Consider the following 27,782-nt stretch of genomic DNA (forward strand, 5'->3'; position numbering starts at 1 on the left):
TTAGGATTATTATGTCCTCTTGATTAATTGACTTTTATTATTATAAAATGGCCTTCTCTATCCCTGGCAGTATTCTTTGCTCTTAAGTCTATTTTGTCTGATATCAATATAGCCCCTCCAGTTTCCTTTTAGTTAGCATGATATATCTTTTTTGATCCTTTTAACCTATTTGTGTCTTTATATTTAAAGTGTGTTTCTTGCAGGTAGCAAAAAATGAGGTCTTGGTTTTTTATTCCTGTTTAACTTCTGAATTTTGGATTGAGATGTTTAGACCATTTACATTCAATGCTTTGTGAATTATGTGGGGTTCCAATCTCACTGGAAATCTTTTTGGATTGTTATTCTTCTGGCCTTAGGTGGTTTCCTGACACATATGCACCAATCAGTACTCTGCTGAATATTGGAGGGGGGCCTCAAGTATTGATGCAGATCTTCAGGGTTTTCTCTCTGGGGAGCTCTCTGCTTTCTGGCACTTTGTTCTGTGAACTCTAGCTGCCTTGGTTTCCTGGACTCTCAGCAACATCTTCTCAACTCAAGGAGTATACCAGTTCTACCTAGGTTCTCCCTCCCTGTGCTGCTGTCTAGAAACTCTCTCAAGGTAGTAAGGTGGGGCAACTGTAGGACTCACCTCATTTGTTTCCTGTCTCTCAGAGATTCGTAATCTTGGCTGCCCAAAGTTCAGTGTCTTGAACACAGTTGTTTCATACATTTTTTCTTTTTTGATTGGTTCAGGTGGGATAGTAAATCTTGTGCCTGTTCTTCCATTTTGGCCAGAAGTCGAAGTCTAATGAGTTGATCTTTAAAGTTTCTTTCAGATCAAGAATTATGCTAGTTCCTAAAATGTACCTCAAAGAGGATGACTGGAAGGACGTCTGTCAAGTGACTTATAGAGGAATGCTCTCTATGCTTTAGATTGAGATTAGAGTTCAGAGGCTCAGCATAACTGGAAAATGGAACATGCACTGATTCACTTTTTATTGATGGAGAGTCAATCAATGTTTATGTACTTTTAATGATAGTAACACAGTGTTTTAAGATGCTTGACATTAACACTAAATGTCTAAGAAAAGTATTTGAAATACAAATATCCATAGGGCTTTGTGTTTTGCCTAGCACACAGGAGGCCCTCAATAAACACTTTGGAATGAATGAATGATCATGTAGAAAGCTTTGATTTCCTGGAGTCTCTATTGAGAATTCCACATATCTCATCAATAATTTCTAAACATCCCAGATATTACAAAAAATAGGATTCACAGGGACCTAATAAGAGACTCTGATGATGATCTTTGAAAGTTTATCACAATTTATCAAAGTCTTGCTAAATGAGAAAGCAGTTAATATTTGAAGACTATCACTTTACTAGCTTCCCCTCTGAGCACCAATTTTGAAAAAGCAAACCAATTTCAAGATTGATTTTATGCACTAATATTTTTAAATAAATCTTTGTTGATCTATTAATTGTTAACCTATTTTGAAAATGAATTTCAACAGGTTTGATTTTCACAGTTGTAATAAATTCAGAGTGAAGTTGAAAAACCTACATAGTGGTAGCTTACACTCCACTGAAATACCCTTACGAATCATGTTTACACATCAGTATTTTTGTGTTATCTGTAACCAATGTTGGCTCATGCAAGATGCCACTTTCAGAAGAGTTGCAGGCAGAAAATAACACTGGATAAACATTGATTCTATCAATAAATTTTCTTCTAACATGTTGTTTCTTTTATTTATGAAACTAAAGATGACAATGAAACATTGGGTCAACAGAGCATTTGTAATTTCATTCCATATTTTTCAGCATAATGCCCGATCCTGGGTTAATAAGTTACTCTGGGATTGGTCATTTCTAATTAAATACTTTGCCATTCATCATTACCAACTTTCAAAGCATTTGGATTTTTGAATAAAATTCTCCTTCTTTCATCAAGTGAGAGAAGCTTTTCAAAGACCATTTCTTACTGGTAACAATACTACACTTCCTGTGTTCCTTCAGAACACTTGATCACTCTCTCCCCTTTTGTCTTCATCTTGGCTAGCCATAAAAATAGCCCACATTTTGAGATGCAAAAATTAAGAAGAATAATTGTTGTATGGCTTCATTGTACACAGTTTTTGATTGTGTAAGGATGCTAAAGGTTAGATACTGGTCACGTTTAAAAGATTTTCAATTCACTTCACCAAGAACTCCTACTATATCCCAGGCAGGATCCTAGGCACTATGCTAGGCAATGATGATACAAATACAAATAAAGCAGCTTATTTACAATTAAGGAGCTTATTATCTACTAGAAGTCGTTAGCTGCATATTCTCAACACACTAGTGAGCTATAATAAGTTGTGAAGTGTGCTGAAAATTATAATACCAATAACGGCAAAGTCACTGTTTTTAAAAAATATTTGCATTTTTCGAAATAATCTAGAATAGTTACTGCCATTTCACATCCACTCACTTGTTTTCTAGTAAGTTTTGGAAACGATGTTAACTGAAAAAAGCATGATAAAAAGTATGTGTTGCACAACCTAAGTTTGTTAAAAAAAAAAATCACATGGACAAATACGAAAAAGTAATTAACATAATATTTAAATTATTTAGTACACCAAAATGTTAACACTGGTTCTCTTTAGATGGTAGAATTTTCATAATGTCATTGAAAATAAATAATTCAAGATAATAAAAGAAAAGTTGTACATGATTAATTATCAAATAAACACTCCAAAAATGTATAGGAATTCAGAAGAAGGGGAATTCCTTCAAGCTGGAATGGTCATGGAGGACTTTACGGAGAGGATGTGTCTCAAGGATAGATCACCGCTGCAGAGAATATGAGGATGGGCTAACCCACAATCCCATTAAAGAAAAACCTAAATCAGGTTCCATTTCACCACACTCACTGACTTGACTCACTGAACATAATATTCCAGGTCTATTCAGATCTGGACTAGGGAGCTCTCTATCTCTCCCTATTATAATTTATGTGGTTTGGGATCAAAGCAGTTTTTGGCAGCTTCATTCTAGTGACTCACACTGAGCTTGCATTCAACTAAACCTCTTAAGTCTGTTCCTCTCATGATCTTGTTGGGCAACACTTCTCCCACACTGTACCAGGGTAGTTGTTTTGCTGAATTTGAGTGTAGGACTTTACATTTACAAAATATTAAATGTCATCTTGCAGGATTTTGCTGAGATTTCCAGATCACTTGAGATTTTTAGTCTCCTGACTTCAATGACTAACATTTAATGCATCTTTCCAGCCTCCACTCCACCTGAAAGCTTGATGAACAGACCATTTAAGCTATGTGACAGTTGTCAATTTATTGCCCTTTAGCTCCAATTGCACTTTCATTGCCTGCTTTGCAATAATGGAGCTGGACCTTGTACATATTTCCCATTCAGATGGTACAGTGTTAAGCTTTGTTAGTAGGAGGCATTGGAGGGACACTGGAGGAGGAAGGAGTTTGTCTTCCTGGTAGTAGTATGCTCCTCTTGCAGGCTTCTACAACACACAGCTTCTACGGGACCCAGTTCATGCAGTGCATGGTAGCCAGCAGCACAGGACACCTCCCCAAGGGTAGATTTCCCCTTGAACAGCTTCACAGAGTAGTGCTGGTGTTGTAACACTTCCCAGTAATGTCTTCCTTGAAATCTCTCCAGGCGGCTTCCCCCAGTACCCAGGAAGGCAGATTCCCAGAGAGTCCTATTGGCACAGAACCCTCAGCACACTGCTCTGCCACCTAGTGAACTAAAGCTGCACCCTTTCCAACAGGGCTTGGATCTCAGCTTTGCTGGGGGAGAATCTTTCTAGAAGTGGTGGCAACTCTTAAACATCTGCTATTCCTCTATTCTTTAGAGTTCTTCTTACCCTTTACTAGCCAATCCTCCATTACTCCCATCCTCTGTCATAGTTAATTATTTACATTAAACTTTCCATGTTCAAATTATGTGTGATTTTTGTCTCCTGATTAGACCTTGACTGATACAGGTCATTATTCAAACTATTGATAAAAATCTTGCTGGGATAGAGATAAGTACAAAACCACCCAAATCCTCTTGATATATGATAATCTGTTTAATAAGGCAGGAAATTTCATAATGTAATATGGAAATGTTCTCACAAAAATGCCCAAAATATAAATTATGGAGGCTATTTAGTGGGGGAGATGATTATCTGGAGAATTTATCCACATGTGACAGTTCATCTCTGAACTTGCAGAGCCCTCTGCCTGGAACACCTACCCCTCCATCCTCCCATGCTGGATCACTCTTGTCATTCAAGTCTTAATTCAAATTTCAGTTTCTCAGTGAAGCTGTCCCTAGCTACTCCATCCCACCTTGAACTCACCCTCATCCTTTACCAGTCTATCTTTGTAACATCATCCATTTCAGTTTCTTCATGTTACTAATTGTATTTACATATTTGTTTACTGTCTGCTTTGAAATTCTCTCCAGGAGAGAACTGTGCTCATCTCCCCACACCTAGTCCAGCGCCTGGCACATAATGGGCACTCCATAAATATTTGTTAAATTAAGAGAATTTCTCCATAATCTTAGATAAATGAGATAACATGCTACTTAAAACAGAGATCTAAGGATGCCATTAAGATTTTATACTTGTGAGTTCTCCATCAAGGAGTAGTTAGAGGTTTTATAAATGATAAGCATTTCCAGAATTGGTACAAACTTAATAAAACCAAAGGAAAAAGTCTGTAACCCTCCAAATCAAATATAGCTTATTATACTAATATACTACTTACCAATTTTGTTTTTTCCTTCTTCATACTTTATTCTTTGTAAAATATGATGTACAATTCTACTTCTTGTGGCGTTATTGAAGAAAGTGTCTTTGTTGTGTATGATGAAGCTGCACACACATATTGAAAACACAAGTTGAGGATTAATGGGAGGTGAGTGATCTAATCTTTGATACAATTTGGTGTTACTCATACAGAGGTATCTTCAAACAATCATAGAGAGGATATTTCTGGGACAGCATGAGAGAGCCCAGAGATCACACCAGAAGGAAGAGGCTCACAAATCTCAGCAGTTTTGGTTCTCAGTCTCCTGAGCATTAACATCATCATATCAGGAAGGAGCTGGAGCTAAATAAAATTAAGAAACCTTAAAATAAACTAATAGCAAGTCTAGGCCTCATATCTGGTTTTTTCCTCAGTAAGGTCATTAGATAAATTCAACTAAAAATTCATTTTTGTTTCTATCTCCTTTTGTCTTCTGCCCCATCCCCTCTCATGTCATAACCACTTGGTTTTTGAGGAATTTTAATATCTGAAACTTGCTTGGGTGGTAGACACAGAGTTAAGTAATGAGCTCTGGTCTGGATCAGGGGGAAGGTGAGAGGTGAGTCTCTAGAAATTGCCTCTGTGCATTCCTTTCCCATCTTCTTTCCCAGATGGGACCCCTCTTCCAAAGCATATACTTAAGATTGCTTTCTCTCTCAGCCACTGGCCCATCCAGCCTCCAAAGTTTCTCATAGAGCTCACACACACACCCGACAACACTGGGTTTTCCATGCCTACTGAGAGCTTTTCTAGGTGACAGATAGAGCTTTTAGGGCCACATAATCCAGCATAAAGTGGCCGTGTCCTCCCCTTCCAGGAATGCGTTAAATGGTAGAATATTCGAGATACTGTATGTGTAAGTGGTTCCTCAATTGTAAAGTTCATTAACTCAGCATACTTTTATTGGGTAGTTCATGTGAGTTGGACACCATGCAAGGCCATATCAAAGTTGGTAACATCGCCTTCAAAACCCAACTCAGAAGTCACCTCCTTCAGCAAGTCTCCCCACCACTCTAACTACACTCCTGCTCTCTCTCTTCAGCTATTTCTTATCTTGCAAATACATCAATTTACTGATCATTCTGTATTGTCATTTATTTGTTTTCACTCATTCGTTCAGCAAATATTCATTGAGAGCACTCTGTAGGGTACTGATAACACAGTGGTAAACAAAACAGATAAAATCTTTGTCTTTGAGAGGCTTCCAATCTAATGAGGAAGACAAACAATAAAGGAAATAAACATGATCGTATGCAGAGATGGGCAGAATCAACCTCCTTTTGCTTGCCTTTCTTCCACATAAGACTGAGAGCTCATTCAGGACAAAAGGGTGAATTGTCATAATTTCTTTAGCCCCAGGATCTAGTGAGAGGCTGGTATATAGCACAGGTATGGGTTTTTAAATAGCAGTAAGCAAAGATCATGGAGGGTTAACATTGGGAAAATTGCTATTAAACATTTTTCAAGAAGATAGAGTCTCAAGAGTTGTTCAAATGATGGGAGGAAGAGATAAAACTGGCCTCGAGAAATAGTGGTCCAGGCATGAGGTTTGGTTTGGGAACAGAGGTGGGAATGTGAGTTTGGGATAACATAAAAAAGTGAAAGGCCAGACAACATGAAGACAAAATGTAAATCACATGAACCAACCCCTTGGAGAAGTATTCTCCTCTCGCTTTCACTTCTCTTGGATTCTGTTATAGAATACTGCTCTCAGAAAAAAGAAATTTGACTTGAAAGATGAGAGACAAATGCTATGTGGGTGAATGAGGAAGCTGCAGCAATTATCTTATATTTTCTCTAGGGTTTTCTGAGGACATTTTATGACAGCAAAGAGGAAGAGGAGAAAAACCAAGAGTTACATCAAATGTGTGCTTCCTTTTATTCTATCCTCCTCTGCTTTTTCACCTTATTTGAGATAGACCATTACGTTTTAATACCAAATAAAGGTGTCATAAAGAAATAGACGACAAATAAAAAAGCCCATTTTTGACTCACAATTTCAGATGATAACTGAAAGCTGATAAGCACGACCATGCTTGACAAGACAATTTCAGGCTAAAAGCCCATGTCCCTCCTTCATTAAATGGTTTTCTGCTTCCTTCTCCTTTTATAGCACCACATTACATTTTGTGAGCTCATGTAATAGTTCTCTATAATAGGTACCACATACAAGCTCCAAAATTTTGTTTTCCTCTTCCTTACATCTAGGTTGTAGCTGGAGCCTGCAGATTCTATAGTGGGAACAAATATACAGAGCATGTGCCAGGCACAATTCTAAGCACTCCAGATATGTTAACTCATTCAATCCTTGTAATAACTCAGGAGGTAAGTACTTTTTGGCCCCATCTGACAGGTGAAGAATCAGAGAGGCTAAGTGATGCACTCAAAGTCACTCAACTAATAATGGGCAGAGACAGGATTTGAACTCAGGCAGTATGGCTCCAGAGGCTGCCCTCCTATCCACTCCACTCACCTGCCTCACTGTGCCAGAAATGTCCTGACTCCTGGAGGTTGGCTTTTCTTGGGATCAGCTCAAAATTTCCCTGCTTGGAATGCTCTCTTTGCTTCTACTCAAACTTCAAGCCTCAGCTCAGTTCATATCTCCCTCGAAGAGTCTTCCCTGACCTTCACCCTTCACCCTGTAAAGTGAAGTGGTGCTATACAAAGAGAAGGAAGCAGGAACCATTTAATGGAGGAGGGAGGTGGATTTTTAGCTCGAACACCACTCCTGCTTTCCCTTAAGACCTTGTAGTCTAAACCCCAGCTTTCTCACTTACTATGTGATGTTGGAACCATTCTCAACTTCTCTGGGTCTCAGTTTCTTCAACTGTGATATGGGGATAACACTAATCACTCTCATGGAGGTTTTGTAGAATTAGGTGAGATGATGAGGCCTGCTGAGCCCAGATTTTGGTGTTTAATAAGCTTTCAGAGTTAACTGATATCATTGCTATTGCTTCTACGACATTATATAGAACTTGTTTGCCTACATGCCTGACTTCTCTGTGTGAGCTTCTTGAGGGCAGGGACCAGCCATGCTCATCTCTGTATTCCCAGCACTAGTACAGGGCTTGGCACATGACAAGCCCTTAAAGTTGGCTCAAATGAGCTGACCTTCTGGAGAACACTAGCTACCACTGGGGACTAAGAGACTAAATCTCATCTCCTTATACCTTAGCCTCTACTCCTGCTTCCTGGAAATCTTTCTACCTCCTCCACCTTTCCAACTATCACCTGAACCCTCCTCTCAACATTGCCTGCCTAAGGATCTTCCAGTAGGGTGTGGTGCAAACTCATTTCCTCTGTCACTCCTTCAAACTGGAGGGTTAAGAGAAGAAACAGTGATGATTTATTACATCATGGTTTTCAAGCTTTTCTTAGCCACTTAGCTAAAATAACTATCTTCAGATGAAACCCCCCACACATGACGTAAGCTGAGCTGTTCCGGCAAATGTAAGACTTGGTGTTAAGTCTCTGAGGTATCAGGACTCCACACAGGCTTAGAAACTCAGCTGTACTCTCATACATTGCTGGTGGGACAGCAAACTAGTGTAAATTCTATAAGGGCCACTTGACCAGGTCTATCAAAATTATGTGTATATCCTCATTACATATCTTTTGACCCAGCAATTCCTATTTTAGAAATTTATTCTACAAATACATTGATCCACATGCAAAGTGACAGATGTACAATAATGTTTATTATGGCATGGGTTATAATACCAAAAGTCTAGAAATGACCCAAAAAACTCATCAGTGGGGGAAAAGATAAATTATGGTACAAATCTAGAATGGAATACTCTACAGCTATAAAGAGATCAAGGGAGCTCACTATAGATATAAAAAGTCTCCAAGATACTACAGGGAAAAAACAAGGTTCAAAACAGTCACACAGTTGCTTGGGTCAAAGAGGAAAATATACATATATAAGGAAGTACATAGCTATAAACATATTGACATATTTTTTGCTTGTGCTGCATAGAACGACTATGGAAGGATACATACACATCTGGACACACTGGTTGCCTCTGGGGAGATCTAGGGAGCTGGGAAAATAGGAAGGAAACTTTGCAGTACAAACGTGGGAAATTTTTATCATATGCAAGTACTACCTATAAAAAATGAAAAATTTCTTAATTTGCATTTCCCCGATAGCTAATGATGTTGAGCATCTTTTCATATGCCTGTTGGCCATCCGTATCACCTCACTCTGGTCAGAATGGCTAAAGTTAACAAGACAGGAAACAACAAATGTTGGAGAGGATGTGGAGAGAAGGGAACCTTCATACACTGCTGGTGGGAGTGCAAACTGGTGCAGCCACTATGGAAAGAAGTATGGAGTAGCCTCAGAAAATTAAGGATAGATCTACCATATGATCCAGCTATCCCATTGCTTGGTATTTATCCAAAGAACTTGAAAATACAAAGGCATAAAGATACTTGCACCCCTATGTTCACTGCAGCATTATACACAATAGCCAAGACTTGGAAGCAACTTAGGTGCCCATCAAGGGACGAATGGATAAAGAAGATGTAGTATTTATACACAATGGAATACTACTCAGCCATAAGAAATGATGAAATCTGGCCATTTGTGACAACATGGATGGTCCTTGAGGGTATTATGCTGAGTGAAATAAGTCAGAGGGAGAAAGTCAAATACCGTATGATCTCACTCGTAAGTAGAAGATAAAAATAATGACAAAGAAACACATAGCAATGCAGATTGGATTGTTGGTTACCATAGGGGAAGGGGAGGAGGGCAAAAGGGGTGATTAGGCTCACATGTGAGGGGATGGACTATAATTAGTTTTTGGGTGGTGAACATGATGTAATCTACACAGAATTTGAAATGTATTACAATGTATATCTGAAAGCTATATAACGTGATAATTCAATGTTACTGCAATTAAAAAATAAATTTAAAAAATGAAAATATTTTTTAAAAAAGAAATCTTAAAGGGAAAATGCAATTTCTGTTCAAGATCTGTTCTCACCTTTACCCTGAGAGGTGAGGAAGGGAATAAACTCTGAACTGGTGGAGGATCAACAATGTGGTCAAGGCTCTAAACATAATATCTTCTCATCCTACACTCTTAAAGGGGTTATATAATATGCCAAAAGTCACACAACCAGCAGGGGACAAGGGAGGATTCAAAAATCATCTGTCTTGTGCTGAATCTTCCCATTCATTTGTAAGATGACTTGCTGGGAGCACAGGTCTGCCTATGTGCATGTGTGTGTGAATGGGGCTTTCTGGATGCTTCCATCTTGCCCTGCGAGGACCTGCTCACTAAGTAAAGGGCAGACTTGAGACTGAAGCTCCCACTGACTTCCCTCTAGTCTCTAACTCTCCTGCTTTCTCCAGAGGTGAACAGCCCTGTTTCCACTTGGTGAGATGCCTGAGTTCCTCTTTGCTAGGAAAGGAGGAAAAGCAAAAGGAATATGCCGTGAAATTGGGGTTAGTTACAGATCTGGAGATGCAACTATTTGCTCTTTACTGATAGGTTCTCCTGCGGCCAGGTGTCCACAGCATTGTAATATGCTGGTTGTTTAACAAGCAAACATTTTGCTTGTTCTGTGCAAAGCATTGTGCATTGACTGAGGGTGTTGTGTGTGGAAGTAGGTGGAGTGTTGGAAGGGACATGGGTGTTATGTATATATGTATTTTGAATGAAGAGAATGGAAAGGTGGAAAGAACCTAGCTCCTCTCCTCAGAGAAGCTTCTATCTGTATTAGATAAAAGAAGAAACACACAAACATTCAAGGGTGTGAATTGGGGAAAGGTGCTCATTAGAGCTGGGTATAAAATTAGCTAATTATAAAGTGTGCCACTTTTAAAGAAGATAACAACTCATTTCTTTTTCTAAAATTTCCTCTCAGGGCAACACTATGAAGATAAGACTACACTTCACTTTCTTCACAATTACTTTACTTTGAATTGTCTAGAGTCCAATACTGTTGAATAGAAATTTCTGAGATAATAAAAATATTCCGTATCTGTGCTGTCTAATATGATAGCCACGAGTCACATGCTGCTATTCAGCACTTAACCTGTGGCTAGCACAACTGAGAAAGTGAACTCTTACTTTTATTTAATTTTCGTTGATAAAAATTAAAATTGCTACATGTGGCCAGCAGATACCACATTGACGACACAGAAATTGTAGACTATACTTTGAGCATGTGGGAAGAGCCTTAATGATAGATCCTTATCCTGCATCTCCCTTTGACTACAAAAACTGAAGCAGGTGAGTGGGTGAGGCGCGAAAGCACCCTCCAGGTCCCTGTACAGATTGCCAGAAGACCTGGATTCAAGTCCTGCTCTTTAATTTTAGCTGTGTGGCTCTGGGGAAGTCATTGAGTTTCTTTGGGATGCAGTTATGAGTCAGGAAAACGAGGGTCATAATGTCTTAGTTGCCTGAGGATGGGGTTAGACAGTCACAAAGTGAGACTATAAAGTATTGAGATAGATTGTCAAACCTAGTTGGTAGATGACTGTCCTCCATATATCCACCTGCCTATTTGACAGTGCATCTGAAGTCTAGGAGACAACACAAGCTAAACACGTTCCAAACAGAACTCTTGATCTGCTCTCTTGTAAGAGAAACATTTGTTTTTCCCCTAGTTTTTTCCATCTTAAAAAATGGCACTACTATGCAGCCAGTTTCTCAAGTCACAAACTTCAAACTCATCCTTGATCTTCTCTTTCTCTCATGTTCAAAATCCAATTAAGTTTTGGGTCCCTCTTCCCAAATGTTATCCTGAATCTGATCATTCTCACTCTCTTTGCTTTGAAGCTGTTGCCAGAACTACTGTAATAGCTATCTTAACTATTCTAATTTTACTCTTTCTCCCCTAGTTCATTCTCTATATAGCAATGATCTCTTAAAACATAAATAAAATCTTATCCCTCTTCTACGTAAAACTCTTCAATGACTTCTCGTAGATTTGGAACAAAGCCCAAACTCCTTTCCATGGTCTAAATCCTATTATATGGCCTGGTTCTTGTCTACATCAGCAACTTTATCTCCTCTCCTCTTCCCCCTTAATTGTTGTAAAACAACAACATTGCCCTTTTTTCTTTTCTTGAAATAACCCAGCTTGTTATTGTCCAGGGTTTGTGCTCATGCTGTTCCCAGATTTTCGCATGACTTTTGGGTATCTACTTAAATGTCACCTCATTACCATCCTAGGTAAGACAGTCCCTCTCCTGCCCCACAGGTCACTCTCTCTCTGTTCCAGTACCTTGTTTTATTTTCTTATGTTTTACTCTCTGAAATTTGTTTTATTGGGATAGGAGGTGGGGGATGTGGCTACATGTTCACTGTCTGCCCCCTTGCCCTGTAGAATGCAAGCTCTATAAAGACAGGATTTGGACTGTCTTGTCCCCTGCTCTAGGGCCTGAGTAAATAGATCACGTGTTCTCCATTACCCAGAGGCCCACTGAATGTTCCAGAAATTGTCAAATTAAACTACAGATAAATTTTTACATTTTTTCTTGAAGATCCCCAAAATCAGTTTCTTGTTATAATTAAGCTTGGTATGTGGTACTCCTTTAGAGGAAATACAAGCAATGAAGAGGGTTTTTAAACTTGGTTTAACATCTATATTATAGAATTTGAGATTGATAAAACAAATAACCTCAAAGGTATGAAAATCCCCATAGTTTAAAACTTTAAGAGGAAATGGTAACTTTGTCAAGAAGCATTTAACTACCTGTAGATGCTACTGTACAATTACTTTATAATTATAACCACTTTCTTGACCTTTATAAATTTAAAAATCTAAGGCATATGGCAAAGCAGGAAACAGACCAGATAAATATTCAAGGCATGTTTCTTGGCCCTGGAGTAGAGGAGCTTGAAGAATGTACCCTGCTGGATTTCAGAACTGCACTGCGTCAGTAACTGCTATATACTTCTTGTTGCTCTCCACTTTGAATGGAAGCATCTATGGTAATTATCCTGTGTCCATCACCCTACTATCTGTTGGAAATGTAGGGGGCAGTTAACCTGTCTTTTTCACTCACAGGTCTCTGGTTCAAGAAGAACCATACCTGAAGAGCTGCTTCCAAGGATTCTCATCCCCAGTGGAACCTGATGTGGAACCTGAGATCCTGGACGTCAAGCCTGACACCATATTGGGATGGGACTTTTGGGGATCCTGGGATGGGAATGACTGTATTTTCTATGTGGGAGAAATGTGAATAAATTATGGCCAGAAGGCAGACTGTAGTAGATTGCAAAGAATGCCACAATTCTTCCCACCTCTATATACACACTCCTTTGTGATATGAATCTCTTGCTTCTTCCACCAAGAGGTAGAATTTTTCTCTTCACCTCTTGAATCTGATCAAGACTTGTGACTAGCTTTAATCAACAGTATGTGGCAGAAATGATTTTTGTGAGTTCTGAGCCCAGGCCCAGGCTTTGCAGCTTCCACTCTTAATTGCTTGGAATACTGTCCCAAGACTGCCATGTAAAGAAGCCTCAGCTAGCCTCTCTGAAGATAAGAGACCATGTGGAGGGAGAAATCCAGCCACATGCGGGCACAAACCACTGGACTTCTGAGTGAGACCACTTTGGATTGTCAAGCCCAACTGAGCAAAGAGATGATTGCAGCCATATGTTGACTCCAGGTGAAAGCAGTAGAAGAACTGACCCGCTGAACCCAGCACAAATTGCTGGAACAAAAGAATCATGAGCAAATAAAATGTGTCTTATTTTAAGTCAGTACCTTTTGCAGTAGATTGTTATGCAGCAATAGATGACTGATACATAAGTCTTCTCTGATAGGTGACGTTGTATTACATAATAATACAAAAAGAAAAGTGAAGGTTAATGCTTTAAAAATAAATATTTCAGGAAATTTTCTTAGACTTTTAGAGATTTCTTTTTAACAAGGAGAAGCAAAGGTGATACAGTTAACTGTCACTTAAATTATGTCGTCAAGTTAATGGAATCTAAATAGGAACAAAGCAACCAATTAATTTTGATGTGACAAGGCCTATTTTGAGTTTTTTGGGGCTTTGGGCAACCACAGTGCAATAATTACCTTCTTACCTTAAGTATATTTTGTTATGAGTGAAAAAAAAAGATGAGACAATTATCGGGTCAAATATATAATATTCAGAGTTCTGATTGTTTGGTAAAGATTTTCAAGCCTCTTTTTAGGATTAAGGTGACCAGCTACTGGAATATAGAGCTATGTGAGACATTTTTCTTATTCCAATGATCATTTCAAATTGTACTTCATGATATCATCTTTGTCCTCTGAGTGTTAAATACAAATTAAGAAATATTTGTTTTTGAGACTTTCAGGTAAAGATGGAAAATTAAACACTTGCATTCAATTTTGCTCTCTCTCAAAACCTCATGACAATGATAATAATGTGTGTGTGTGTTTAAAGAAAGAAAGAAACCCTCAAAGAACAAAGATAGCATAAAACAACAGCAATAAAACATTGCAATATGAAAAGCAGACAGACAAGTGGTAAGAGAATTAGGAGACCAGAAAAAGCTGAACCCTAAACCAGCTTTGGGGAAAACCAACATCAATCATATTTATATTACAAAATCTTAGAAGTGGGACACCAGTGACCTCTAGGAGTGGCGTGAGGGGGATGCTAAAATGAGTACGAGTTGAAAGCTGTTTAGGAGGAAGTTAGATCCCCAGATTCTTATCCCTAGTCTAACAGAAGATGGAGGCTATTTTTATTTACTAGGGTAACGCAGTCTATGAACTATGAGACATCAGGCACGGTTAGGGGTAGGGATACCATAATGAAAATGAAGGATCAAGTAAATGTTTGCATGCTGGAAGCTGAGACTCCTGGCTGTCTTCATCCACTTTGACTCCAGAACATTGGCAGCCAGGTCTTGACTTTCCAAGCAGGAGACTGGCAGAGACTTCTCTGGGGAATCTGACTGGCTTAAGATGAAAGATCTAAAGATAATGACAATATAGACTCCAAAATGAAACCACCCAGCCCTTTCCCTACAATGAAGCCCACAGTTGACAGGCCCTACCTGTTACTCTGAACTTCTACTAAAGTTTTTCATTTTCTATTCTTAAATACGGACAGTCAGCCAAAGATGACAAGGTATCTGAAGAAATCCATTAACATAAAAGAATAATACAAAGAGACAAACAAAAATAACCAGGAAAAAATATCTTAGAGGAAATTACGCTATGTAGAGTGATGAAACATAAAAACAACAGTTTTACTCAGAAAGTTGAGAAAATATTGTTTATGTAAAAAAAGCTCAAAATATAGTTTTAAAAAGCCAGAATATTATAAAAAGAAAAATATCCCTTAGACACTAAAATGAAATGATAGCAGAAATTAAAAACTCAATAGAAGCACTTAAAATAAGTTGAGGAAATCTTCTAGAAAATAAGTTGAAGAAGTGTTCTAGGGCAAAAATACACAGATTAATAGAGGAGAGAGAAAACAAAGACATGAGAGTATCAGGTCAGGAAGTCCAATATTTGAAAAACAGAAATTTCATAAAGAAGGGAAAAAAAGCAAATCATCCACAAAATTCAAGAGTTATTCAAGAAAATTTCACTGAACTGAAAGACAAGAGTATTCAAGTTGAAAGGCCCACTTAGCATCCAGTAAAATAGACGACCAAAGAGTCACATCAAGATACATTACTATTATGTTTCAGAACAATGCAGAGATGATTGTTCAAGCTTCCACAGAGGAGAAAACAAGTTACATAGAAGAGAATTCGGAATTAGAATGCTTTTCAAGTTCTCAGTAGCAATATTAAATTTTTGAATCAAAGGAACAAGACCTTCAAAATTCTGAGGGAAGAGAATTTTGGCTGGATGTAGAATTCTATACCTAATCAAACTATCAATAAAGGGCAAAGTATAATAAATACGTGTATTAGCCAGCTCAGCTGCCATAACAAAGTGCTACAGATTGGGTGGCTTAAAAAACAGAAATTTATTTTCTCCCAATTCTGGAGGAAGAAGCTGCCTCACAGATAGATAGAATTTCCTTTTTTGAGCCCAAGAGCTCATATAATAACATCTACTTTATTGGTGAAATGTAAAACAAACCTGGGTTAGAGTCTTGGTTTTGACAAGCACTAACATTGAATTTAGGAAAGTAACGTCTCTGAGTCTCAGTCTCCTTCTCTCTCAAATGAGACAAAGTTCAGAGAGAAGCTTGAGGATTAGCAAGTATTGTACGCAGTGTACTCGTGTACACATCATGCTCATAAATGGTAGTTTTATTATTTTATTATTAGCTCTTGATTTGTCACTTTTAATCAGGATTACTGATCCTCCTAGTGCTAATGGGCCCCAGCGAATCAGGTATTGAAAAGTCTTTCTCTTTTAATAAAATATTTTCAGACATACAAAAATGATCGAGAATAATATCAAACACCTATATACTCACTAACGTAAGAAACAAAAGTTTGAAAATACAAATGAAGTCCCACTGTGTGCTCCTCCTCATTACATTCCTCTCTCCCAGAAGTAACTATGATCAGGAATATTTTTTATAATCCTCAACAAGTATTCCTAAAAATATAGCATTATACATTTTAAAGCTTTATAGAAATGGTATCATGCTATACTAATTCTTCTGCAACTTGCTTTCCTTGTGCAACCATGTGAGGTTCATTCATTTTGACAGAAGGTACCCTGCAGCTAAGAAGTCTATTGTATGAGGACACTCCAGTTTCTTGGTTCGTTGTCCTGCTGATGGATATTTAGTCTATTTCCAATGTTTTATTATTACAAACAACACTGTAAAATACACATGTGCAAATGTTTCTCAAGGGAGAACATACCTAGGAGTGGCATTTCTGGCATGTATGTTTGAATGGGTCTTAAGAAAGAAGCAACAGTCAGATTTGGGAGTCTAATTTACCCATATGTCACAACATCCTGATGTGACATGATTAATGGTGAGGTGAGTTACCACTAATTCAACCCTAATAATGGTTAGAGTGCCTAAATGCAGGAATTATTTTTAAAAAAATAAATTAGAATACATTTGAGTTACCTTTATAATAACATTAATTTATTCCCATGTATTCTAATGTGCTTTTTTAGAGGAACAGGGAAGCACAAAAGAGTGCGTTGAATAAGTAAACATTACCATGTGTCATGGTAGAAAAAGGCTGGAGAACCATTGATTGAAGCAATAAATATTTTTTAACTGTCAATTACCTAACATGTGGATATGCATTAATTGGGCCAGAGGCTGAAAAACTGTAGGTAAGACACAGCAGGCCAAACAGTACCTTTGATGTTGGCTAAGTGTACACACCCAAGGGAACTGGGGAGACTGGCAGTAATCTGGATAAGTCCGGAGGAGGAAGAGAAGGCAGGAAGAGCAAAGAATGGGGGAAAGGAAAGGAGAAGTAATGCTGTAGGAAAGAGGAGAAAAGAGGAAAAGAGAAAAAAGTGATATACTGGAATTGGTAACAATTCAGACCAATTCTAAACTGTTTCCATCTTTAGGTTGAACAGTGAAAATCAACATAGAGAAGTCACATATACTAAAATTGTCTGTTTATATAACAGGTACATATATTATTAACAATAATAGACAAACTTATTGAACACTTACCATAGGCATTGATATACTATGTTGCTAATGTTCACAATATTACATGGGTATTATTATTATTCCCAATTTACAGATGAAGAAACTGAAGCTCAGAATTGTACAGCTTCCGAGTTTCAGAGCTAGGATTTGGGGCCCAAGCCTCACAGACTCCAGAGCTGTGTAAGCGCAACCATGCATCCCCAAGGGCCAAAACCATGATCCATTCATCTTTGTCCAGCCCTACACAGTGCCTGTCACAAAACTGGTGCTTGATGCTGACCCAAGTAAAACAGCTCTTCAGAATGAAAATGCGAAAGCATTGCAATATTCACATTTATTAGAGACCACTTTTATTTGTATTCAAAATTGAGCCAGAATAAAGAGGAAATCATTTTTTAAAAGTTTATAAAAGTAAGTTTGGAAACATAAGTGATTTCCCAATTAATCCTCAGGCCAGAAAAATCCAATTTAGAATAATCCAGGCCTCAGATTTCCACTAATTAGGAGGCTACAGTAACTCAGTCAATAGCAACTTTTTGATGAATTACCTAGGCAACTGATCATTCAGTGACTCGTCCAAGGCTACTGTCTTAGTCTGGTCTTGATTAGGGGTCTTGTTTTTATATTGCCTTATTGGGGCTGAATCGGCCCAAGTGTTGACCGTGGGCGAGATCTGCCTACTTTTCTGCAGTTCACTTATCTCACTGTGATCAGCAAAGACCTAGAAACTTGGCCAAGCATCTACAAAATTTGGAAGTTGGTAAAATTTATCTTCCCTAATCCCCACTTTCTTTTTCCTTTGTTGACCTTTGTTCCCCTCTACCATCTGAGTGGCATCCTATCACCATGCCTGCCACAGCCAAGTACCCCCTCTATAGCTCTTCCTTCCACTTCTTTATTTTCTCTCTCTAGAAGGGATCTGATAGATTTATTCATAATGGAGTGTAAATGAAGAATAACATTAAAATTTTCACCTTTCCCAGGGATATTTTTATTTTAAACACAGATGACTTTAACCAAAGGATTAAAGTTCAAATTGCAAAATTCCAGGTATTAGAGAGTATACTGTTCATTAACTTATCTCTTAGCTTCTCTCTTCTATACCCTTCTCTATGGTGCTGGAGTCCGGACTTGGCCAACTACAGTTCTACTTTGCAGCTGGCTCTCTGACATGTTCTGCCAGTAGGGGGCACTACAGCGAGACTGGAAGGGAATAAAAGGGGGTGAAGGGACTTGGTCTTTCCTGTTTGCCTGTTGTTGCTGTCAAAGTTCAACCTCACAGTGGCAGTTGGCCCCAATTTCCATTAAAAAAAAAAAAACACTCTCCAAACTAGACTCACTGTATTGCCGCATACCCTAGAGACACCAGCAGGGCAGCATCTCCCCCTCAGAGGTCTGGTGCTCAGCTCCAGGGGCCCCTGCTCTGAGCTTCTAGGTTCATCAGCTTCTAGGTTATCAAACCCTAACCTCTTCCTCCTGTTCTTCTAGTCCTAGGGTCAGAGCTGCTTCACTTCCTGCAGTTATTTACATGGCCTCTGTGCTCCCTTTGTGACATTTTAATTCTCCAATACCTATGTAACCAAATCCCTATATTAGCCTCTCTGTTAAAATAACTACTGGGTTTCAGTTTTCCTGAATGGAGCCTGAGTGGTACAGGGAGCTAGAAAAAGAAACATTCTGGGGGGAAGAGGCCTTCTCTCTCTCTTAGAAATCACATACCACATAAGCAGACGTCTACCTATCCTGCTTGTTAATCTGACAGGAATATCACCACAGCATAAAGATGGTTTCCAAATTTGAATTTTGAAATATTCCAATCCCAACTCTGATTTCTACCCTACAGAGTTTTTCCGTCTTCTCCCCAAGTGTTTGCTAACTTGCTTGGAAACTTCCCTTCCTAATTATATGAAAGACACTTAAAATGAGCAAAAAAGTACAAGACATCATCTGAGCCCTAGGAGAGCTCACAGACTAATGCCGTATATGAATCTGACAGGACAAAAAATATTCATATAGAGTATTCCAGGGTAAACTGCATTATTATTCCCAATTTACTGCTTTTCTTTGTGAGGTTTCTTCATCCCTACCCATTATCACGGACTAGCAGCCCCTCCCTTGGGGAGAAGTATAATTCCCCACCCTATTCCCATGCTTGGCCATGAGACTTGTTTTGGCCACAGGAATATGAGAAGTGATACATGCCACACCTGAGCAGAAATGTTAAGGGCTGATGCATGGCTCTATCACTACTTTTCTCCTCTGCCATGAGAATGTATGCCATAGGTACTGGTTGCCGCTTTAGCCAAGAACCCAGAAGAAAGAAGACATGTGAAGCATAGCCTCAGCTGACAGCTACCATGTTATGTAAGGAAGAAATATGTAAGCCACTGAGATTTCAGGTTTGTTTGTTACTGCAGCAGAGCCTAGCATAATCTGACTGGCACAGTCTCTGATCCAACAAAGACAATCCAGTAATTTATGGCTTAATTCATTTTCTCCTAAAGAGGACAGTTTTTTTTCTTCCCTTTGTGGAGAAGATATGTCAGTCCACATAATAAAGTGATGGGAGAGCGGGGTGAGGCTTGGGTGAGGACCAGAACAATGAAGAGGAAAGAAAAACCACGCAGGCTAGGATGGATGAGGAATGTTTTTGTCAGGGGTGTTACACAAGGGTGTGAAGGAAAAAGAAAGGATGTGATAAGTGGTTGCTGAGGACCACGTACTTGGCTTCTCTTTGTGTTCTTTGGGAAACTTGAGTAAAGACTCTAACTCCCCCCTAACGACTTTTGTCTGCTGAATTGTGCTTTGTGCACCACAGAGACATAGAAACAAATAATTGTGATATAGTATAATCAGTGCCATAGTCAAAGCATTTACAAAGGCTAATGGGCCCAGAAGTCTAACGCCGTCTGCATGAGACGTAGAGGTTTCATAAACACCACACCTGAACTAGTTCCTGAGGGAAGAGCAGGCTTTCACCGGAGAGTGAGAGGAAAGAGTAGACACCTTAGGAAGAAGGTACAATAGTCATGGGATAGTCAGGTAACTTCCACTGCCATGTGTGGTAGGAGTGTCCAGCCCATCCAGCCCAGGAGGCTGTGGGAGGGGACCAGAAACTGAAAAACAATTTTGTGTGCCATGCTAAAGTGTTTGAACTTTATCTCAAAGGCCCTAGGGAATCTTCGAAAGCTGTTAAGCAAGGAAGCAATGCTACCACATGTGGTAATGCATATTATTCACTGTTGAAGGTACATGACTAAGGATATGAGGTAGGGTGGAAATCCAGCCCATAATCTGCTTGTCATCAGCCTTGCAAAATGACCTGTGACATGAGCATGTTGTACAGATTTGGGAGTGGGGAAGGATGGAGGAGGTAGGGAGATTTATAATTGTTCATGCAACAGCTGGTGGCCACTTCCACTAAGGCAGTGAGGTCAGAAAGGAGGAGCCAGGACCAAAAAGATTTGGAGATGATGGTGGATAGTGAGGAAGATGGTAGTGTCAAAGGTGGTCAACATGCAGTGGTGATTTCATTAATCAGGAATGGGAAACGCAAAACTGATGGTGTGGGTACAACATTAGGGGTGAGGAAAGTGGGAAATGAGAAGAATCAGGTTTATTCTCAGGGATAAAGACATTTCTAAGACATGGTCCTGAATTAGTGGTCATTTGAAAGTACTATTCACAAAGACCATAGCTTTAACTCCTGCTCCCTCCCAGTGCCACTCTTACATGAGAGTAAGAAATACCCTGCCCCAGCCCTGGACTCTAGAGGGCTCAGAAATGGGCCTTCCCCTGCTGTATTGCTCCCTGTGGGGTGAGGTATTGGTGACGCCAATGGGATGTGCCCACCCAGAGCCTGCACCAAAAGCCCTAAGCCCACCTCTGAGTCTTTGTGGGCCTCTACTACAGGTCTGTCCTCCTGAAGACACCTCTATGCATGACAAGTAGCAAGGCTGCTTGCAGGGGATGTGGATGGCACCTGGACATGGGGTTGGGGTGTCCACATGCAAGAGCCTGAGGACCCTCAACGTGGGATGGAGCTAAGGGTAGGAAGAGAAGAGGGCAGGCCATAGATGGGGAGACAGTTTCCCCCATACCTCCCCAGTGGAACGGATCTCTGAGGATCCTGAGAACTTGGACTTCCAGGTTTTTATGCAGGTGTATTTGACAAGGTAGGAGGAGAGGCTGTGTTGTACTTAATCGTTAACGTAATTTGTTACACAATCTTAATTTTTTAGACATATGGTCTATAGGCTTCGTTTGTAGTCTTGCCTTAGGCCTTAAAATTGTCAGAAGCAGGATTGCTCTTCTCTTAGATTCAACAGTAGGGATTTAAAAGAGATAACTCTATTGTCTTTCATCCCGAAACCTTAATGAAGATAAATGAGCACCTCAGTGTGAGGGCACCAGCAGAGTAGGTAAGAGTGAGCTCATGGCATCTGACTGTTCAGGAGGGTTTCCTGCTTCTGCCAGCTGTGTAACTCAGTATTGGCTTACCCTCTCTGTTGCATTTCTCCATCTCTAAACTACTAGCCTCATAGATGGCCAGATGTCTGGTGAGCGCTCGATAAATGTTAGCTGTGGTATCATGGAAGGAGCTCAGGTTTGAAATCAGGCAGATTTAAGTTCTAACCCCAAAGTCTGCTTGTTACTGTGTAGCCCTGGGTAAACTATTTAACTTCTCTGAGCCTGGGTTCCACTTCTGTAAAGTGAGGATAATGAAATTATGTTGCAAAGTTGTTGCCAAGGTCAAATGAGACAATGGACGAAGAAGAAGGCAGCACAGAGCTACACTGGTTTCCCCTGTTCCTTCTGACCACTGCTGCTGCTGCTGATCTCATGCACGGTGTAATTACATCACATACAATCTACCCGCACATGCGCTCCAAGTCTCTTTCCTTCCTTTTATGTTAACCCCTCCTTATTTCATTGTACCTAAACTTGGCAAATTTTCCTTTTTCCTAGAGATGCTTTAAATTGCCTTTTTGCCACTTTGAAGAGTAAAATAACATCTTTCCCATCAAATTTAACATGCTCAAGTTAAAAATTTAAATGAAAAAATATATATACACATACATAAATATACATATGAACACACAGTAACATACATATTTCTCTACTACAGTATAATCCTTGGCATACACAATAGTACATTAAAAACATTTGAATGAATGAATTGATAAATGAAAAAGACTTTATTTACAGATGGATAAATGGCAATTTCTGAGTGACTTATTTACAGTTGGTCCCACAAATACTAGGAAAACACAGCTAAATACCTATTGGATCTCCAGACACCCAAAGGTACACTTTTCCCACATGACTAGCTAGGTAAATCGTTTGTCCCTTGAACTGAACTCATTAAGCTATATCCCACTTCAAAGGAGCCATGTCATCTTCAGAAGCACAAATCTCAGGCTATGTGGCTTGTTTCATTTTCATCTCTGTTTCAAACTTTCCAGGACAGAAACACATTTCCCCTGACTCTATGGTTCAATAAAAACAACCTGCATATTGAGGATCCTAATGCCAAATCAGTGACTGCAATAAAACAAGTGTCTGAGAGGCCGTAAATCAAGGGGCACTAAAGGAAAGTTAATCCTCCCTCCATCAATCTCAGCATCTCTTTGCCTGAAGGACTCTCTAAAGATTTCAGATCGATGAAACAACAGAAAAGCCCCAAACACTGAAAAGAAAATACAATAAAAGGCATCTGCTAGAAGAATCATTATTTTCAGATGGCTATGCTGAGTTTAGAAATCAAATACACAGATGTTACTGATAAATAAATGTGAAAAGATAATGTATCCTGACTTAGTCATTCAAGCTGCTACAATAAATTAGCCTAGACTGAGTGGCTTATAAACAACAGAAATTTATTTCCAAGAAACTGGAAGTCTGAGATCAAGGTGCTGGCATGGTCAAGTCGTAGTGAAGGCCCTCTTCAGAGTTGCAGACTTCTCACTATAGCCTTGCAAGGTGGAAAGAGTGAGCTAGCTCTCTGGTCTCTCCGCAGGAATCCCATCATGAGGGCTCCACCGCCATGATCTAATTACATCCCAAAGGCCCCACTTCCTAACTCCATCACACTGGGGATTAGATTTCAACACATGGGATGGGGGGCAGGAGGGGCAGCACAAACATTCAGTTCATAACATATCCAGAACACTGAGTAACATTTAGATTAAAAGTAATGCTATTCCAATTCAGCTCAGATATCGACCTTTGCAAAAATTAGTCTTTGTCACCTTGAACTTGCCCTTTATACGCTGACTGCAACTTTTCAGAGATTCTCCCAAGGGTTCTCTTTGTACTCCCGGCTCACTGTAGTAGTTGTAGTAATAACAATAACTATCGATTATTGAGTGCTTTCTATTGTGTCAGGCACTGGACTAAGTACTTTACATATGTTATTTCATTTAATGTCCCCAAATCCTACTGCCACAACCTTCCCTTCCTTCTTTTTTTTCCTCCACAAAAACTTGCCTGTCCTCCATCCTAGACCCTTGGGTCTCTGCAGATCGGCAAATTTATCTAGCTGTGCCAGGCAGAATAAGTGCCCCCAAAGATGTCCACATCCTAATCCCTAGGATCTGGGACTATGTTAAGCTGTATGGCAAAGGGGGACTAATGTTGCAGGTGGAATTTCAGTTGCTAATCAACTGACTTTAAGAGAGACAGATTAGCCTGGATTATCCAGGTGGGCCCAATGTAATCACAAGGGTCCTTAAAAATGGAAGAGGAAGGCAGAAGAGTCAGAGGAGGGGAACTGAAGATAGAAGCAAGGTAAGACTGAAGTGATGCAATGTAAGGACTCAACTGCTGTTGCTGGCTTTGACAAGGAAGGAAGGGGCCACAAGCCAAGGAACATGGCAGCCTCTAGAAGCTGGAAAAGGCAAAGGAACAAAATCTCTCCCAGAGCCTCTGGAAAAAAATGCAGCTCTTCCGCATCTTGATTTTGTCCCAGTGAGAACCATGTTTGACTTCTAACCTACAGAACCATAAAATAATAAATTTGTATTAAGGCATGGAATTCATGGTGATTTGTTACAGCAGCCATAGAAAACTAATACAGAGCCAGAATGCCTGGCCTTAGAATCCAAGCCCTTCCATTTACCAACTGTGCGACCTTGGGCAAGTTACTTAACCTCTGTGCCTCAGTTTCTCCCTCTATAAAAATGGAGATAATGACTATCCCTTACTCACAGGGCTAAATGAGTGTATAACTGTGAAATACTTGGAACCTAGTAAGCCCCATATAAATATTAGTTATCATTATTCCTTCAATAAACTCCCATCTGTCGTATTCAATTACCTTCTCTGAAATTGTTTGAGTTTTGAGAGGGGCCTTTTGGAACTACAATGCTTCAATACAATGGATGACCCTAATGCTGACCACTCGGAGCCTCACAGCTGGCTAGTACAGGAGAGCTTTCTGTGGGGTCAGATCTTTAGGCTCCCACACAATCATGGGTGTAAGCAGCCTGTAGGCCCAGTTCTGGTGATACCGTATAAAAAGACCAGAGGGTATCATACACTGACTTATAAAAATGTGCACCCACAGGTTTGCTTTTACTTATCCTCCAACACAAGTAAATGTTCAAATGGAATGTGAGGCTATTTGCTTCCTAATCAGTTCTCAGCTTTAATTTTTGCAGAATGTAGCTCAAACAAAGATTTACAATGAGATTAGTTTAGGATATATTGCAGGATTTTGCTGAAGATCTGCCTAAACTCCCGCAGACAGTTATGGCCATGAGCAATGAATTCTCCAGAACCACGCTGAGGCACCTACCAGAAAGAGCCTCCAGAAAAGCCTTAGAAGGCGTTTGCTCTAAGGAGGTTGCTGAGGATATCGTCCACTATTTCGTCCAGAGTCCCCTTCCCCCTGCAAGGATTTTATTTCTTGCAAATGCCAGGAAAATGCTAAGTAACATTCTCCTTCACTAAGGATTGGTTTCCTTTCTCTCCAACAATAAGAACGATGTGACTTATTGTGTTTCTCCCTCTGCTCTACCCACTAGGCTGAAAGGCCAATTTGTTGGCTCATTTATCAACCATTACAAATATACAGGCCATGGAGGCCTGCAAACCTGAGCCTATTTTTTTCCCTGAACTTGAATACCTATTCTAACCGATATTCTCCTTGGTTCAGAATATTTATATTATACTATTCTGTTTCTTTAACCCACCTCAAATGCTTTCATATAAACTCCAAAGGCAATCAGATATCTTTGTACCCACAGGCTCACACTAGTGTAATGTGGCTGAGTAACTGGACTTTGGCTCCACTCATGTGGCACGTAGCTGAGGTGGCAGCACTGTGGAGAAAACACACTTCTCTCTTGTACACTAATCTAATATTGACTGGAGCGACCTTGAGCAAGCCACTCAGTCTCTCTGACCTTCATCATACTACCTCTGCCCTCAGAGTTGTAATGCATCTAGGGTGTAACTCTGGAACACAGGAGCTGTTTATAAATGGTGGTCACCATCACTTTTTATCATTGCTATTGTTGCTACCATGACTTGAAGACTGTCATTTGGCTGATCACTATTGTCCATACCTCGCTGCCATGGTCTGCTGGCTTATTTGGCTGAGAGGAAGGTCAAATGATAAGAAGGCAATCAAAGGGAGGTTACAAATAATCTCCCCCCATCAAACCTTCAGTAGCTTTCTCTTGTCTTTATCAGCCCTTGCTGGCCCAGCACCAAGATTTCCATGGTTAGTGCTCTCTTGGGCACCAAGACCTGTGTCATTTTGTTATTCCCTAGACTTTTTTTGTTATTCCCTAACTCACAGTCTAGAAGGGGAGAAAAAGGGATATAAGCCAATTTTCATGTCAAGTGGTCTTTTTATATTGCCCATTTTCTATATGCACATAACACATGAATTAAAATGTGTGATGCATGAGCCAAACATCTTAGGGTCAGGCATTAGTCCTGGTAACAGGATTTAATAGATAGAGAACTATCAGTTAGCAGAACTGCGACCAAAAACAAATCAAGCCAGGGATAAACTCAAGCTGGATATGAAGACCACAATTGACTGGCCGACTATGTTTTTCAACTTTTCATCTGGATGTTCTGGGTTTAGGAGATGAGAGAACCTGACACTGGAGCCCCGGCTCTGTCCTCCAGCAGGGATGATAATGCCAAATCTGACATGTTCCTCTCCTGTTCTGTTAGGTCTTATGATCATATCCGGGTGCTACTGGCTTCCAGGCACACAGTTCCTGCCCTCAGTGGCTCACATTCTAGCTTGGGGAGAGAGACACGTGAGCAAATTACATTTCAAGAGGTCTTTTTATAATGTCCATTTTATACATGCCCGGGACCCACATTAAAAAGTTTTATGTAGAACCAAGCTGTGTAAGAGAATGGGTTGATGCTAAGTTTTATGAGGTATATATTTTCATTGGAGACATTCAAAAGCTAGAAATGTAAAAAATATATATAAATATACCATCTCTCACTGGCATGACTGCAATTGCCTCCTAACTGGTCCCTGCTTCTACCCTTGCTCCCTGTGGTCTGTTCTTAACAGAGCAGTCAGAATGATTCTTTCAAAAGTTGTTAGACCAAAGGATTCCTTGGTAAAAGCCAGTCCTCACAACGGCCCCCAGGCTATATATAATCAGCCTCCCTCCTACCTCTCTAACTGATCACTATTGCCTCTCTCCTTGTCATTTCTGTTCCAGCCACAAGGGTCTTCCTTTTCCTCATACACACCCAGATGTGCTTGCAGATTACAGATTAGGGCCTTTGTTCTGGCTCCTCTCCTCCCTGGAACTCTCCCTCTCTCTCTTCCCTCCTTCAAGTCTTTCTCTAATCACACCTTCCATCTGAGGCCTAACCTGAAGAAAACAAACAGTCTTTTGAAAATGCAACATTCCCCCTTTTCCCCAAGCCACCATTCTTCATTCCCCTCCCCCACCTCCTCTTTTCTCTTTGTCTATAGCATTTATCACCTTCTAACATGCTTTACAAATTTTTTTTTTTTAACGTTTACCTCAGCATAATTGACATTCTGGGCTGGATACCTGTTTGTTGTGGGGCTGCCTGTGCGTTGTAGGATGTTGAGCAGCACCCCTGCCCTCCACCTACTGGTAGCACTCTCCACCTTGAGTTGTGACAATAAAAAATGTTTTCAGCCATTGCCAAATCACCCCCTAATTGAGAACCATTGGTTTATAACTTACTGCTGGTCACCCCCAGCTAAAACAGAAGCTCCAGGAGAGCAGGGATCTTTGCCTACTTGTTCACTGTTGATTTCCAAGCATCCAGAACAACAATGGGCTTGGAGTATGTGAATGACTGAGTATCTATTTAAACTTATGCACACACAACAGACAAATTTCATACCCTTCTCTTATGAAGTGGTCAATATTTAATTTCA

At 39.8% G+C, this 27,782-nt stretch overlaps 1 protein-coding gene across 1 annotated transcript in view; it reads right to left on the minus strand.

The window, feature by feature from the left end:
- Positions 1–27,782, minus strand: part of ANO4 (anoctamin 4) — a 186,098-nt gene that overhangs the window by 82,651 nt on the left and 75,665 nt on the right. The window contains exon 8 of the mRNA XM_046646718.1: positions 4,759–4,865. Within this exon, the coding sequence (XP_046502674.1) occupies positions 4,759–4,865 (107 nt within the window). The remainder of the gene's footprint in view (positions 1–4,758; positions 4,866–27,782) is intronic.

This window comes from Equus quagga, chromosome 19 (genome assembly GCF_021613505.1).
Source record: "Equus quagga isolate Etosha38 chromosome 19, UCLA_HA_Equagga_1.0, whole genome shotgun sequence".
NCBI lineage: Eukaryota > Metazoa > Chordata > Mammalia > Perissodactyla > Equidae > Equus > Equus quagga.